The 16,860-nt window shown below is 37.2% G+C and overlaps 1 protein-coding gene across 1 annotated transcript in view; it reads left to right on the top strand.

Moving 5' to 3' along the window:
• LOC129266145 (sodium-coupled monocarboxylate transporter 2-like) overlaps positions 1 to 15,794 on the top strand; it is a 32,682-nt gene extending 16,888 nt beyond the window's left edge. The window contains exons 4-15 of the mRNA XM_064104027.1: positions 307 to 374; positions 1,436 to 1,593; positions 2,467 to 2,607; positions 3,259 to 3,388; positions 6,219 to 6,307; positions 8,062 to 8,174; positions 9,387 to 9,454; positions 9,785 to 9,871; positions 10,415 to 10,647; positions 11,958 to 12,058; positions 12,347 to 12,477; positions 13,174 to 15,794. Coding sequence (XP_063960097.1) covers positions 307 to 374; positions 1,436 to 1,593; positions 2,467 to 2,607; positions 3,259 to 3,388; positions 6,219 to 6,307; positions 8,062 to 8,174; positions 9,387 to 9,454; positions 9,785 to 9,871; positions 10,415 to 10,647; positions 11,958 to 12,058; positions 12,347 to 12,477; positions 13,174 to 13,266 — 1,412 coding nt within the window. The 3' untranslated portion in view covers positions 13,267 to 15,794. The remainder of the gene's footprint in view (positions 1 to 306; positions 375 to 1,435; positions 1,594 to 2,466; positions 2,608 to 3,258; positions 3,389 to 6,218; positions 6,308 to 8,061; positions 8,175 to 9,386; positions 9,455 to 9,784; positions 9,872 to 10,414; positions 10,648 to 11,957; positions 12,059 to 12,346; positions 12,478 to 13,173) is intronic.
• Positions 15,795 to 16,860: the final 1,066 nt, after the last annotated feature.

Raw genomic sequence — 16,860 nt, 5'->3', positions numbered from 1 at the left:
CCAGGGCCGGAAATCTTTCCCGAAAAGTAGGGGGACAAGGGGCTGGAAAATTTGACAAGCCAAATTCAACAAATTTAAGAGGTCATTTGGACGAAAATAAATTTGACAAGCAAAAAAGAAAGAAAAAAGGTTATCATCTCAAAAGTAAGGTCATCTCGTCCTAACATACATGTTTTATTTCGATTTTGATGATGTATTTGTTACCATCATAAGACCAAAAAAAGTAGGGGGACATTTGGTATTGTGTCCCCCTACTATGTTTGTCCTTTAATAATGTGATTTTGTTCTTTATTGAAATACACACAGTGACAGGATTAAATCTATGGGGATCGGTTTTCGCTATCGGTATTGTCTGCACGCTTTATACCACAATAGTAAGTATGATAATATTAACCAAAAAACTCGAAAATCCATTTCACAAAATAAACTCATACACTGCCAAAGCTCTGGTGTTGATTTAACACCAGCCCGAAATCTATGTATGTCCACACCAGAGAAGTGTTGAACAACACCAGTTTCGTTTTGGTCTAACACCAGACTGGTGTTTATTCAACGTCAATTAGTATTAAAAAGGCATCGGTTTGATTCCAAACTGGTGTTGTTTCAATACTTCTCTCGTGTGGGCTGGTGCTAAATCAACACCATTTTTTTTGCAGTGTAGAAATATATTGCTCTGCTGTTATTTGACTTGGCGTTTATGTTTTTGTTTTGTTATGTTTTGTTCTTTATATTCCTTAAAATTACCATGGTTGTGGTCGACCCCCCGCCTCTCTCTCTCTAAAAAAAGAAGGAAACAGATTGCGTTCTAAATATATTAAGTATTAAATAAGTGTATTTAAAAACAATTTCAAAATTTTTTTGTTTTTAAATGAAATATTACATTGAGATGTTCATTCTAATTTAGATATTATTGCAATCTTAAGAAATTAGAGGCGCGGCACTTGATGATAAAGGGATACAATGGCTCAATTCCGTTGGAAAGTTTCTTTTGTCACGGAACATAATTATGTAGGCCTAAAACTTTGAAAACTTGGCACAAGCTTTTTTAGGATCAAAGTTATGTACCTGTATAGCTGCCCATGGGGGGGGGGGGGGCAGTGGCGGACCGTGACCCGGAGGAGACAAAACATTGGAGGGGCACTGTATTCTTTGTGAACAATGCTGTGCCCCTCCAATGCTTTGTCTCCTCCGGGTCACGGTCACTGAACTGGAAATACGTATTTCCAGTTCAGTGGTCACGGTCCGCCACGGGGGGGGGGGGGGGCAGTTTCGTGCAGATTTCTGGCAGTAGGCGCAGAACGGTTTTGAAAGGAGAGGAGGGGCTGGCCATGAACAAATCGCAATCACTTACACAAACTGCTGTCCTTGAGGGCCCTGATATAAAAATCAATATGAACAAACGTAGTACATATCCATTTTTTATTCTTATCTTCAGGGAGGGATGAAAGCTGTTCTTTGGACTGACGTTTTTCAGATGACATTGATGGTAGTCGGTTTCATCGCCGTCATCATCCAGGGCGCCCTCAGAGTTGGTGGGATAGGCAATGCTTGGCAGATTGCTTCATCGGTCGACGATAGAATGAACTTATGGATGTAAGTTAAAAAGAAAGAAGCATCAGTGCCTTTTCATTTTTTTTAGAGTCATGACAGTCACGGGAATCACACTAAACAAGGCTGGGTATGGAATGTTACCAACCCCATAAAACGATAAAATATGATAGAAACAATAATAATGATGATAATAACAATAATAACAAATAAAAACAATGATAATAATGAATCAGTGAATGAACGAATGAATATATAAATGAAAAAAAAAGTAATAGAAATTAATACACAAGAGAACATAATATGTTATCTTGTGTGAATTTGTGATTTATCTATTTCATATTATAAAATAGATTTATATTATAAAATAGATAGATTCACAGTTAAAAAAGATATATAGATAGGTAGATATAGGTAGATCGATGGATAGATAGGAGAACTCAAGTTCTATTGTACTCCTCTTTCTCACCCCCCCCCCCGTTCTTTACTTGTAAAAAACATGTGATGCGAGCACCCGGAGACGGCGCCCCTACTCGATTTAAAGCTTTATGTGGATGGATAGAAAAAAGTCAAATCTTGTGATAAAACAAAAATCTGGGGAACGTTTTATCAACATTTGCGTCTGACAGGTGGTCCGATCTCAGACAACTTTCCTTGATTTTGATAGGATGACAGACAGGAAAAGGAAATTGTCGGATAAACCGCCCGACACGTCCTTTGATGAAATGCTCACCCGGGGAGCGTTTCATGAAAGGACTTGTCGGACGTTTTATCCGACAAGTCCCATTTTATCCGACAGTTGCCATAGTAACAGTGCTCCTTAGCCAATCAACATCAAGGAAAGTTGTCAGATCTGACAACTTGTCAGACAGAAATGTTGATGAAACACTCCCCAGATTGTCTTTTTTTTTTCTTCAGTTTTAGCACTGACGTCACACAACGTCACACGATATGGGGGATTTTGATTGGTGGAACCTTGTCATGGACCAGTATCTTCGGCGTGAATCAGGCTCAGGTGCAGAGATACCTCACATGTGGGTCCATTGAGAAAGCAAGAATGTGAGTTATAATGATGCAGCTCTTCAAACTCATGTATTCCGTGCCATCTTGCAAGCTTATTCTTCTTATTCCGAGTGCAGGCAATTTTTAATAGTACCTCATGGAATGTGTCTAATTTGCCCCCTTTTCCCCAATTTTTGTTTAGACATGTTAAAGAGGGTGAATAGTGTTTGATTCGTTCCAGTCGAATATTGACATTTCTTCAAGCTTATTCATTTATTAGTTGTTGATTATCTTATTATATCCAACATGCTTTTAAAGTTCCCACAAATTTTGCTTCAAATAGATCGAGTAGCTGTACATAATATACTTTTTAAATATCCACGACCTATGATTTGTTAACCCCTACTAGCTCTATCTGCTCTTTCTCTACCCCCCCCCCTCTCTCTCTCTCTCTCCCTTCCCCCTTTTTTATTTCTCTCTACCAACGCTCATCCTCTACTTCTCTCCTCTCTCCCTTAACCTTTTGTCCTTTTTCTGATCTCTTCACTCCATTAATCGTTCTCCGCGCTATCTCACTTTTCTCTCTTTTGTTCTCGCTCCCTTCCATCACGTCCCGCTCTATGCTTTATCTCCCTTTTCACTGTATCCCCCTCCCCCTTCTGTTTCCCCTTCCCCCTTTCAATTTTCTCTCTTTTTTCTTAATTTTAGAGCAATATGGATCGCCATGTTTGGTATGATCTTGGTTCAGGTGCTCCCTCACATTGTGGGCGTGGTCATGTATGCTAATTACGCTGGGTGTGACCCCAAGATCCAAGGCGCCATAGCGAGCTATGATCAGGTTTGTGACAATATAGGGCCGTTCTCATTTTGAAAGACCGCGTTTATTTGACTCGCGGGCTTATCGCGATCTTTCCTTCCCTTGATTCACACTGGAGCCAAACATCGCGATCTTTCTGGACCCTTAAGGACGTTCCACAGTTATGTTTGTGCGCATTATGATCTGCGCATAGTTTACACTCTGCGCGCTGACGTCACAATGAATGAACAGGTGATTAATTAGCTGCAGGTTTGAGCTGATTTTTCTCATCTTCTGCACTTTAACTGCAGATCCTATGTGTTATTTCATGAAACTAAAAAATTGAATTATTCCATGGACCATTCAAAAAAAATTCTCTACAATTTCAAAATACTTTACTCTGCAGTGCTGCCAAAAATCACGAATATTACCCCGAGTTTGAATAAATTGTAGAGTGGTTTTGATTTTTCTTCACATAGATACAAAGCATTCGGCGCATTTTTGGTGTTTTAAAAAGCACATTTGCTCTAATAAAAATGCTGATAGTTTAAAAACAAGCACATGAACCCCTATTTTTTAATGTTTGTACCTCTTAGGTATACCTTCCTCTACAACTCTGCAAATTTTGGTGAAAATGACATGGATTTTGAATAAAGTGCAGCATATATTGTACGTTTGTAGTTTGTTACTGAAATTTCACATTTTTTAGATTGGGATTTTGTTATCTTTTACGCCATTTTTAAGAACTGGCAGTGCTGTTAAACTTAAAATTGCAAACAAATAGCACTATAAATAGATTCTCCATTCTAATGATACAATTATTAACTCTCTTGCGAAATTTGATGACTTTTTCATGTATTTTGACTGAGTAATAGAGGTTTAAACTCATTGTAGTAATCTTGGGCGGTCTAAAAATGCCAAATTCGTTTGAATGCGCAATTCTTAAGAATATCAATTTGGGTGAACTTTGAAGCTCTATAGCAAAAAATCAAGCACATGGACCTATGTTAATTTTTGCATATTTCGAATATTAAGGTTCTAAAGTATCTATGAGCAAAGTTTGGTGAAAATGACATGGATTTCACTTTAACTGTGGAACGTCCTTAAAAACATCGCGGACTCTTGGACACGAGTGCGCTTGCGCAATGTATTAATTTACGCGCAAAGCTGCTGCATCACTGAGTTCCGGATCATTGGATTCACATGAGAAAACTCGGCGCGGTGATAGAAAAACCGCAAGATGGCTCGCGATGTTTCGTGGGGTCTTCATCGCGGAGTTTCATGTGGTTTTTCTGTCAATCAGAAAACCCGCCCTGCAAAAACTCTGGTGTTGATTTAACACCAGTCCGGAATCTATATATGTCCACATCAGAGAAGTGTAAAACAACACCAGTTTCGTTTTGGTCTAACACCAGATAGGTGTTTATACAACACCAATTAGTATTAAAACAGCATCGGTTTGATTCCAAACTGGTGTTGTTTCAAGTCTTTTCTGGTGTGGACATATAGATTCCGGGCTGGTGTTAAATCAACACCGGAGTTTTTGCAGTGCGCACGAAACTCCGCGATGATTCACTGCCAATGTGAATGACCCTACATTGGCCTAATAGCTGTTTTCGTCTTGATCATGCTCTAAAATTGTAAATAGCATTTTTGGGCCAGATAAATGGAACACAAAAGTTGTAAAGTTAATATAAAAGCAACCTTTTTTGTGGGTTAGCGCTGGATAATAACGTTTCGAAACCATAACGTTTCTGTATCTATAAATGGATACAGAAAGAAGTCGAATTCTATCCACTGCTCACAATCATTTAAAGACACAATATTTGTTTTTTTATTAATAAGGGTCAATATACATACTCTTTTATATTGCTAAAACAGATCATTTTTGTTCTTAACAAATATATTGCAATAGTCTATTTAATTGTTATATTGTAATATCTTAGATTGTGCAGGCCTTTTTACTCAGATGCAATTATGTTAATTTCCTTTGTTATATTCTGCATAATGATTCAGACCCTGTATGATTTTGAACTGAATGATCAATAAAGACTGCACTGCAAATACTCCGGTGTTTAGCACCGGCCCAGTATCTATATATGTCCACACCAGAGAAGTGTTACACAACACCAATTGGTATTAAAACACCATCGGTTTGATTCCAAACTGGTGTTGTTTCAATACTTCTCTGTCGTGGACATAATATAGATTCCTGTTTCTGTTTATGGTAACTCCCGTAGGAACTCGGCAGGACAGCATTTTTGCTGGTAAACGCCAAGCTGGTATTATTATATAAGAAACATTTTACGTCGCGATTAATCAGTCATAGTGGCTGACCTTATAGACGACAGATATTACTCTCGGGCCTTTTTATCAAAGTGGAGACAATGGCAGAGTGGGGATTCGAACTCAGAACCTTCCGATTATGAGTCCAATGCTCTAACCACTGGACCACACAACCCGTGTGGTCGTGATAAATCAACACCGGAGTTTTTGCAGTGTACAACAAATTAAGAGTAATGGCATGTATGTTTATAGTGCCATAGTATGTGATGGAGTGTGTGTGTGTGTGTGTGTGTGTGTGTGTGGGTTTGGGTGCTTCTGTGTGTTTGTGATGAATCTGATGACGGCACAGAGGGTTGGGATTTTTAAAGATTTATTTCGGTCAATTTTGTATATTATGTACTGTATATATTTATCATTATAATTTGTATGTATTTCAATTAACAGGGCCCAATTGTAAAGCAGCTTTTTATCATTGTTAATGTTTTTATCGTGTATAGCTGAATTGGTTACCCTGTATAAAGATGTGAAATGAATAAATAAATACATAAATAAAATATCTGGATGTTATATTTCCATGTTTGACCAGTTGATGCCCTATTTCATCATGGATCTGTTCGGTTCGATGCCAGGTTTACCTGGGCTACTCACGTCGGCAGTCTTCAGCGCAGCATTAAGGTAAAATAATAAGAAGGTTTATTTTTCCGATTGGTATAAGTGCCAATTCGTCCAATTCCCAACTCATCTACTATTATGTACCATTTTTACGAGGCCGCCATCATTTTCAAGCTTAACCGCTCACGGTGGCGGTCTCCTGCATCCGTTTAAACTGATATTTTCTTTTTATTAAATATTGCCTCTTGTCTCTTGTTGATATCTATTTTTCATTGTATTATTATGACTATATTGCTTTATTGTTTTGTCAAACTCAAATGTATCACCTTTTTTGTAGATATGTTGCATATTTATCTAGAATGTAGAAATAAAATCAATCAATCAATCAATTATTTGGTCTACCATCATTTCGTCCACTATCCACATGGTCCAATTGCCATTTCGTCCACTCACCATTTCGTCTAATAACCAGTTAGTCAAATTGCCATTTGGCCCATATACCATTTGGTCTAATTGGACTTAGTGTTAATTGGGCGAAATGAATAAAAAGACAAGGGTATATTAGACCAAAAGGTTATAAGACGAAATGGTCATAGATGAACTGATTTTGATTTGACGAAGTGATTATTGGACCAAATGGTTATTGAACCAAATGGCTGTTAGACGAAATGTTGATGGACGGAATGGCATCAGACTAAATGAAGGTAGACCATGTGATGAGTGGACGAGTTGGCAATAGATGAATCGGCTGTTTACCATTAAGAGTTCGCCATGACAACGAGTTTTGTGTCATTTTCAGGGCTACTATCGTTCTCAAAATAATCTCAGCGTTGCAAAAAAATAACGTCCAATTTGAAAAATTCATCGTGAGTCCCCAAAATAGGAACGTTTAAGAAAGATGAGTTGCAATTGTATGTAGATCAGCTACTATATTACGTTTAATCAAAGGGCCTTACGCTTGTTTGTAATTGAAGTTTCTTGCCACCGATTCACGTACAGCTGCAATTGATATGAAGTAATTCCGACATAGACATTATGGAAGCGTAAAATTATTTTTCATATCTATTTTTTTTTCAAACTATTGAAGGGTTTACTATGAAAGTTCTTTTCTGTAACGTTGATAATTATGTCGGCAACATAAGAAAAATGTCTACGGGTGGTAAAAATATCAAATATGACAACACATTACGTTATCAGTTCTCTTCAACAGTACATAAAGTTTTGATATATTCAGGATTCATACTATTTGAGTGTCAACGAATTATCAAAACGAGATAAAATGTTATAACGACCGGTATTGTTATTATTAATAATGATAATAATAATAAAATATTGCTTATATAGCGCATATAACGATGATTATAATAATGTCTCTATGCGCTTCAGAAAGAAGAATGGAAAGAATGGAGAAGAAAGAAAAGCCTGTTCACAGAGGAGCATATATATATAATCAATTAATTGGTACATGTATATCTTATTCTACAAAAAGGAATGTCTTCAAAAGGGACTTAAAGGATTCTACATTATTAGCTTGTTTAACAATATCGGGTAATTTATTCCAAAGTTCAGCAGAGGACATTTTGAATGAACGAGCGCCGTAGAATTGAGTGTTAATTTTGGGAACTACTAGGAGATATTTGTTGTTTGACCTTAATTTTCTTTGGGGGTACATACTGTTCAATGAGTTCTTTGAGATAGAATGACGATTGACCTTGTAAGCATTGGTATGTTAGGAGTAATATCTTGTATTCAATACGGGATTTTACAGGAAGCCAATGTAATTCTTGTAGTATGGGTGTATTATTACTATTCCACAGTACTATTTCATCGGGTTTAAATGCCCTCGCAGCAGTAGCCGGTGAAGATATCATCAAATCCATTTGGCCAAACATGAAGGATAGTCAGTACACGTGGATATCAAAAGGATTTGGTAAGAGGCGAATTAGGCCATTTTAGCGACCACTTCCCAGACGCTTTCTTCAACGCAGAGAATCTTTTTTGTCAAAAGCCCTTCATAACAACACAGCCTTTGTAAAAAATCGGAGAATCAAAAACAGCAGTGCCATTCTTGACTCTGGACAAACGATATATTTGGATTTTCTTGTCCGGTCCGAAACTTATGCCGGTGCGCTTTCCCGTTCGTTGCACCAACTTTCGACAATGACAACTTTCGACAATGACCTCTAATCTGTCCATTGTGATTTGACGAGCATTTTCAATAGATTCTGAACGTTGCAGAAAGCGTTTGCGAAGTGGGTGCTAGAATACGCTATTATTCTAACGGTGGAACTTAAGGGGCAACTTATTTGGTGTTGTTGTTTTTTAAGTGATAGAAAAGAGGAAAGAAATAGCAGACGAGAAAACAGCGGAGAAAAAAAAAGGAAGACGGCTACCGTTAGCCATCCCACAAGGTCGTTATAGAGGTCTATTTGATTTTGACCGTTTTGAATTTATTAACCAATCACTTCATGTGAACATTTTGTTTTATGATATAAATGATAAAATAATGATATAAATAATTATGATAATGTATCATGGGATTATATACCGGTATGTTGGGTCAGTTGTCAGAGCGTCTGTCCCACAGCCGGGAGGTCGGGGGTTCAAACCCCGACCGCGTCAGACCAAAAGACGTTGAAAGACGGGGCTGTTACCCTTTTGCCGTTCAACAATTCAAGGGATAGAGCTACGTCGCTCCGGCGCTGCACGGTGGCTACAGGGCCCACGATCAATAGGGCAAAGATAATTTTCATAGTATTACTATTTTTTTCAGATTTCATTTCGAACACTGAAATATGGATTTTCACTTTTATATAACAATAGTATATCAGTAAACTGTTCTTCTAATCAGTATTGGTAAATGAACAAGAATTATACATACAGGCTTAGCCCAACTCAATAGTAATTGCCTGACGAAGTCTAGCAGCTTGCAGACGAAACGTCGCTTTCCAACTACGTTTTATACATCGTGAGACAGTTGGTTATTTCTTCTACTCAATCAATAGTAATTATTAGACTATCAATGGCCATTGAATCCAATGAAAGAATCAACCATTTGGAACGATAACAACTCAGGAATCAGATTTTACCAAGTGATAAAGATTAATAAATCTCTTTAAAAATTTGTTCTTACCCCATGTAGCTTTGCTGTTTGGTGTTGTGACCATTTTCTCTGCACTCCTAGCATCTGAGATGGGAGAAATCCTCCAGGTATAGAAAATCAAATTAATTGCTAAAAAATGCGTATATATTCAAATGTATAAATATGTAAATACATATAAGCACGACCCAAGACAATGACAGTTCATTTCGAGCAAATCAAGATAAACTTGTCCTTTGATAATTATTATTGTTATGTTATTATCATTATTATTATCATTATTATTATTATTATTACAATTCTCGATGGGATTCTAGCAAAATAGACTAGTATTTGTAATAAATAATCTCCCATGTTTAACTCATAAAAGGTATTTTAAACAACGTTTTTACTGTGTAAACCAACAAACTCATGGTTACACCTTTTTCCGCAATTGATAGATGGCAATGAACCTCTTTGGTATGTGCGGTGGTCCTATCCTGGCTCTCTTCTCGTGTGGAATGTTCTTCCCATGGATCAACTCAAAGGTGAGTGTTGACGAACGTTGAGGGCGTAACACTTCTCATTTATCGTGTTTATTCTGTCTACTCCACCGTATAATGTGACTCTTCAAAATCATAACCGCTTTTGGGGAGGATGAGGAACTCATAATTTGAAATGAATCAATATGTAAGAAAATGTTTTTTATTCTTTTTTTTCGTGTATGAACTGTTCGTCACTGAAACAAGTAACTGAAACTCCATTTTACTCGAAAAAAAAAACCACACAAATTTCCATTTTTGCTCAATCATTTCCATTTATGCTCAATTTTATACTATTTTTAAACGAGGTAAGAATGTTCATCTGTAAAATCAAAAGATCAATTCATCCATCATCATCATCATCATCATCTCACCATCATCACCACCATCATCATCATCACCATCATCATCACTATCATCATCACCATCACCACCATCAACATCATCATCATCATCACCACCATCAACATCATCATCATCATCACCACCACCATCATCATCGTCATAATCTTCAACTTTATTCTTGTATGAATTCTATTGCTCCTTTAGGGGGTCATATCAGGGACTCTTCTCGGTCTTGCCTTCGCCTTCTGGGTTGGTATAGGGGCGCAGATTTACCCCCATCCACCCAAAGACCCACCCCTCTCAGCCGACCTTTGCTCTTTGGAAAACTCAACTTTCCTCTCGACATCGGAGTCGATGACCACTTTATTGAACTACGAAGACACAACAACTATGCTGATGATGGAAGAAATGACGACGTCTGACTCTGGGATATCGGAGTAAGTTATTATCCTCTGATTCTTCGCAAAGGTATTTTAATGAACTCAAATAATATTGATATGTCTTTTGTTTAACTGCAATAACCTTTCCTAAATGCATTATAAAAAAAACCATCTATCTTAATAATCGTCTTAAAAAGTCAAATCGAAAAAAAACCGTAGTTGTACTGCTCTTTATGGAAAAGGCAAATACAAATAATTGCTGTCATAGAGCCGTAAAGAGTTGAAAAGTGTGGAAAAGGCGGATGGACAATAATAATAAAATAAATAACAGATACATTATAGCGCTTATTACATTTTGTTTCTAAGCGCTTTACATTGCAATTGTTATTACCCCGGTCATCGGATCCTGGCATGCCCGCACACAATGTATGCACTTTCTTCGCTCCCTGGGGGGCATTCCAACAAGAGTGCCAAGACTCCATTGTTAGGCATGGATGACAGCATTATCTACCCTAAAAAATGATATCACCCATTGGCTATTTCAAGCTAGAGGTGACTACCCCTATTCGACATTTTAGAGTGATATTGGTGATAAATATCATATTATTCATTTCTTTTATCTTATTTTTAAGCCCTTTGCTTGAAAATATGCATTTGAAAGAAGTTTGAAAATACATATTGCAATTGGTAACATCATCTTCAGTGTCATTTTTCACTTAAAGAATTCCTGTTGCATAGGATAAAAAATTCCACTGTGTGGCAACTCTGCTGCATCTCGGAAGCATCTGCTTGCTTCATGATACTTTACCAGGGCCCGGTTGCATAAAACTTACCATTCGCCCTCCGATGGTAATGACTAGTCTGCTGTGCAAACCATTCACTTGAGTTCACGGTCTGATGGGGAGCAGATAATGCCTTGTGTACTGAAGGCCCTCTCGCTCAGAATTGAAACAGGTTTACATGTGCTAGTCTTTGCGTGGAGACCCACTTGTTGAAAAAGTTTCAATCAGGGTCTGTGCCTGCAGACTAGGTAACTACCATGGCAAGATGCTCAACGGCCTATCAACATCAAGGCTTCCATGCAAGTTACCTCGAGCGCGCTCGAGCGTTTCATGAAAGCACTTGTCAGACGTTTATTCGGCAGTTACCACAGTAACAGTGTCTTTCAGCCAATCAAAATCTAGGAAAGATGTCAGATCTGACAACTTGTCGGACGAAACTGTTGATGAAACGCTTCCCTGGTGGCAAAGTTACTGTTAGTAATGCTTTATGCAACAGGGCCCAGGACTGGTAACCCATCATATTTTTTTAATGTGATAAAATAATGATATTGACAATGTGTTGTTATTTTCTTTTGCCATGTTTAGGCCTTCCTCGTTTGATTTGTATAAGATTTCATACACCTGGTGGGGTATATTCTCATTCATCGTTTCCGTTATCTCTGCTCTCATCATCAGCATCTTAACAGGTTAGTAGAGCAAAGGCAAGGGACCCGTTTCATAAAACGTGTAATAATAACAAATTTACACTAACAGTTAAAAGCTACCGAAAAACATCAATCTGATTGGCTGATATAGTAAACTTGTAAAAATTGTGTAACTCTGTATTACACCTGCAGTTCAACTGATGAATAATCGAGATCATGAGAAGTGCTTGTAAGTATTAAACATGTAAACCCGGATCAAGAGAAAATCTTGGTACCGTTAATTCTGCCAATAAATTTGTTATCCCATCTATGTCTCACGTGATTATTCAGGCCCTCAGGATCCGAGAAAATTGGACCCCCGTTTGATATGTCCAGTGGTCGATAGATTGTGTTGCTGCCTGCCTGAGAAATGGAAGATACCACTCCGCTGCGGGGTAGGCAAGGACTTTAACGCAGACGAGGTAGCTTTGATTTTATATCACCATTCTAAAAAAGCTTAAAAACAGTGGCCCATATTCTGAAGTCAGGTTTAACTTAGACCACGGTCTAACTCTGTCATGTCTATGCTAAAATTATGGGGAGCCAAACATTTAAAATATCTGTCTATATTATATATTTCACATGTTTTTTTTTTTGGTTTCCTATTGCTTTTAAAACGAAGAATAATACTTCAAAATACTTCAGTTATCATTCCAGACAATTATGAACAATTTGAGTGTTACATCATTTGATCAATTGTATGTGTATTTTAGTGATTTGTAGTCAAATTGGCTGTCCATAGTTAAACACAACTTTAAACCAGGGTTTAATTTAAACCCGAGTTCAGAATACGGGCCTGAGTGTTTTAAACTGTGACAGTTACCCACCCCTACAGGCACCTCATAGTTATCCCTTTTCAAGTGATTAAAAGAGATGAGTGTAACAAGAAAATAAGAAAGAAAAACACAAAACATGGAAAAGATATAAATAAAATGACCGATACCCTATAGGCCTTCCCATGTTTGTTGTTGTTAGATTTGTATTTAATGTTATCAAATTGGATTTACATAACAAGCTTTCATATTATTCTATTTTCTGATCGGAACATTAATTGTCAAAAACACAATTATTATTCATAATTCATGTTCCTTTTTTCATTTATTCAACATCGAATAAAGACGGAATACGAGTACCAAGCAATGAGGAAACAGGATCAAGTAAACCACGGAAAGGAAGGAGGAATAGAATTCCAGAAAACGGCAGAAACTTAATACGAAAAAGAGTAATATTCTCATCAAGTTCACAGTTGTTTTTATTCGAAATTCGCAATTTTAGATTATTTGTGGTGATGCGCTATGATATTGATGAAAAAGCACTCGACTACCTTTTGCCAAGTTTGCAGAAACGTCCAGGCCATCACTTTGGCCTTTTATATAATGAGGTGTACGAAAATTAAACAGAAGACGTGCTACAGGTTTCAGGCGTTCTTTTTTCATCTATTACCTCTGTAACTCCCTTCCTTCTTCGCTCCGTTAAACTGACAACATTGAGCTCAAACCGCCCCTCAAAACTTGCTTATTTCAGCAGATGTGTTGTAATCAGCTTAATTGGATTAATCTGCGCCTATGAATGTTTTTAACAGAAATATGGCGCAAAATAAATTATGTGGATCATCTTCATCATCAGGTTCAGAAAGATATATAATACGGAGGTTTCACAACCGCGACACAGAACGCTTTCAGAAACGTAGAGAATATATTGTCAAATGCCCTTCAGCAAAATGAAGACTTTGTCGAGGGTTGTTTATTCATTAGTTTATGATCTGGATTTATTTCCTTTTTATTACGTATACACCTACATGTATGTTCCTTTGTTTGATTTTGAATATTGCATAAAGCAATGATTTGAAAAATATGTGCTGACCATTTTGAAGGTAATATTAATAACACCGTATTTGCATGCGCAGTTATGGAAGGTGCGAACTAAGGCGCATCAAGAATTAAATGAATTATCTTTAACCGGTTTAGATGATATCGGGACATTTTTGGCCATTCGCAATATATGTAGTGTACGTGTCGTACGTTACTTTACAATTTCCTGACAAGTGGAAAATGGTTCTCACTATCTTTGAAAATACGATTAAGATGAAAAGTTATATGGTCATATATGAAGACAGACATGTTCCCTCATTTATAATGTACCTTTCCTTGTATTTCTCTCTAAGTTCTCTTTGCCTTTCTGTTTTGCTCTCTTCTAAGAGCCTCGAGCATTTGAAGAGTTTAGTTGCAAAAGGGGTTAGGTCCACTCTGGACCATTCCGAGAAAAACCATATTTTTTATTCTCACTTATTGCAATATTTTATGAGAAACTAAATTGTCATGATATACTACCCTATCATGTGAACATATAATTGGGTATAAAAGAAATCTACCTGTCTTCATTTTTGTCTCGCCTGCATAGCAGAGCGAGACTATAGGCGCCGCTTTTCCGACGGCGACGGCGGCGGCGACGGCGGCGGCGGCGGCGGCGTCAACATCAAATCTTAACCTAAGGTTAAGTTTTTGAAATGACATCATAACTTAGAAAGTATATGGACCTAGTTCATGAAACTTGGACATAAGGTTAATCAAGTATTACTAAACATCCTGCCTGAGTTTCAGGTCACATGACCAAGGTCAAAGGTCATTTTGGGTCAATGAACTTAGACCATGTTGGGAAAATTATTTTCAAAATCTTAACCGAAGGTTAAGTTTTTGAAATGACATCATAACTTAGAAAGTATATGGACCTAGTTCATGAAACTTGGGCATAAGGTTAATCAAGTATTAGTGAACATCCTGCTCGAGTTCCAGGTCACGTGACCAAGGTCAAAGGTCATTTAGGGTCAATGAACTTTGGTCAAGTTGGGGGTATTTGTTGAATTACTATCATAAGTTTGAAAATTTATGGATCTAGTCCATGAAACTTGGACATAAAGTTAATCAAGTATTAGTGAACATCCTGCCTGAGTTTCAGGTCACATGACCAAGGTCAAAGGTCATTTAGGGTCAATGAACTTTGGCCAAGTTCGGGGTATTTGTTGAATTACCATCATAACTTTGAAAATTTATGGATTTAGTTCATGAAACTTGGACATTAGGTTAATCAAGTACCACTGAATATCATGTGTGAGTTTCAGGTCACATGACCTTGGTCAATGGTCATTTAAGGTCAATGAACTTTGGCCGTGTTGGGCGTATATGTTAAATTACCATCCTAACTCTGAAAGTTTATGGATCTAGTTCATAAAACTTGGACATAAGAGTAATCAAGTATCACTGAACATCCTGTACGAGTTTCAGGTCACATGACCATGGTCAAAGGTCATTAAAGGTCAATGAACTTTGGCCGTGTTGGGGGTATTTGTTGAATTACCATCCTAACTCTGAAAGTTTATGGATCTAGTTCATAAAACTTGGGATATAAGAGTAATCAAGCATCACTGAACATCCCCTGTGAGTTTCAGGTCACAAAACCAAGTCAAAGGTCAGTTAAGGTCAATACACTTAGGCCATGTTGGGGTAATTGTTGAAGTGCCATCATAACTTTGAAAGTTTATGGATAGAGTGAATGAAATGTGGACATGGGTGTAGTTGACAAGTCTTAAGTCACCGTTCAAATGTCATCTATGGTCAATGAACGTGGTATTATATCATTATATGAATGGTGTTTTTGTGAATGATTATTTTATAGTAGTTTTCAAAGTTAGCACTGCTGCTATGTTAAATTGCGTAATGCAGGCGAGACTGCCAGAGGCGTTCCACTTGTTGTTCTATATATTGTTTTTTAATTATCATCGTGGACCTAACCCCTTTTGCAACTAAACTGAAATGAATCCAATCTCTTTTGATTAAAAACGTGATTTTTCTTTGCCACTTTCATTCACGTTTTTATTTGAATTTCAAATTTTCTTTGGTATCATCAGAGTGACTAAAAATTTAGAGGTTTAGAGACAGAAAACAATAAAATTTATGAACATTGGACCTAATCCCTTTTGCAAGTGAGCTCTTCATTTAATGAAAATGGAAGAGACACTTTTTAAATCCTATGTTTTATTATGTGGAGCGTTGTGGCCCAGTGGATTAGTCTTCTGACTTTGAAACAGAGGGTCGTGGGTTCGAATCCCGCAGCCATGGCGTAATTTCCTTCAGCAAGAAATTTATCCACATTGTGCTGCACTCAACCCAGGTGAGGTGAATCGGTACCCGGTAGGAAGAAATTCCGTGATTGCTTGAGCGCCTAGGCAGCCCAGCTAAAGCCGGGTTAATAATATCCAGTTCCTTTGGAAGCGCATAGACACGTTATTCATAATGTATTATGCGCTATACAAGAACTGACTATTATTATTATTATTATAATAATAATTATTATTATTATCATTATTATTATAAATGTATTATGCCAAATTTGATCGAAGGGATATGGCATGTACCTCACCCCCCCCCCCGTGCTCCACCAATGGCTCATACCAAACTAGACAACCATACATAGAAATGCATATTTAGATTAAAAAATAGTAATAAGATTTTTTTCAAATTATTAGAACATACGTGCTTTTCTCAATAATGATGTTTGCATAAAAACCTGTAATGACACCTCGTATTTGCAGAACAATAAATAGACTTTATTTGCTCAACCTATTAGTTTTGTTGTTTGAATGACTGACAAACATTGGATGTACCACATAATATTATGTGGGGTTCTTTTCTCCCACATGGATGTTCTGTATACAGTACATTATGAGTATTTGTGATTAATATGTCCAATTTCCTCCGGTGTGTCTGTAACCTCTTCATATAGGTCTACTCATATTTTAAACAGAAGTG

Source organism: Lytechinus pictus, chromosome 8 (genome assembly GCF_037042905.1).
Source record: "Lytechinus pictus isolate F3 Inbred chromosome 8, Lp3.0, whole genome shotgun sequence".
Classification (NCBI taxonomy): domain Eukaryota; kingdom Metazoa; phylum Echinodermata; class Echinoidea; order Temnopleuroida; family Toxopneustidae; genus Lytechinus; species Lytechinus pictus.
Note: the sequence above shows the minus strand (reverse complement) of the source record. Positions and strands in the feature narration are given on the sequence as shown.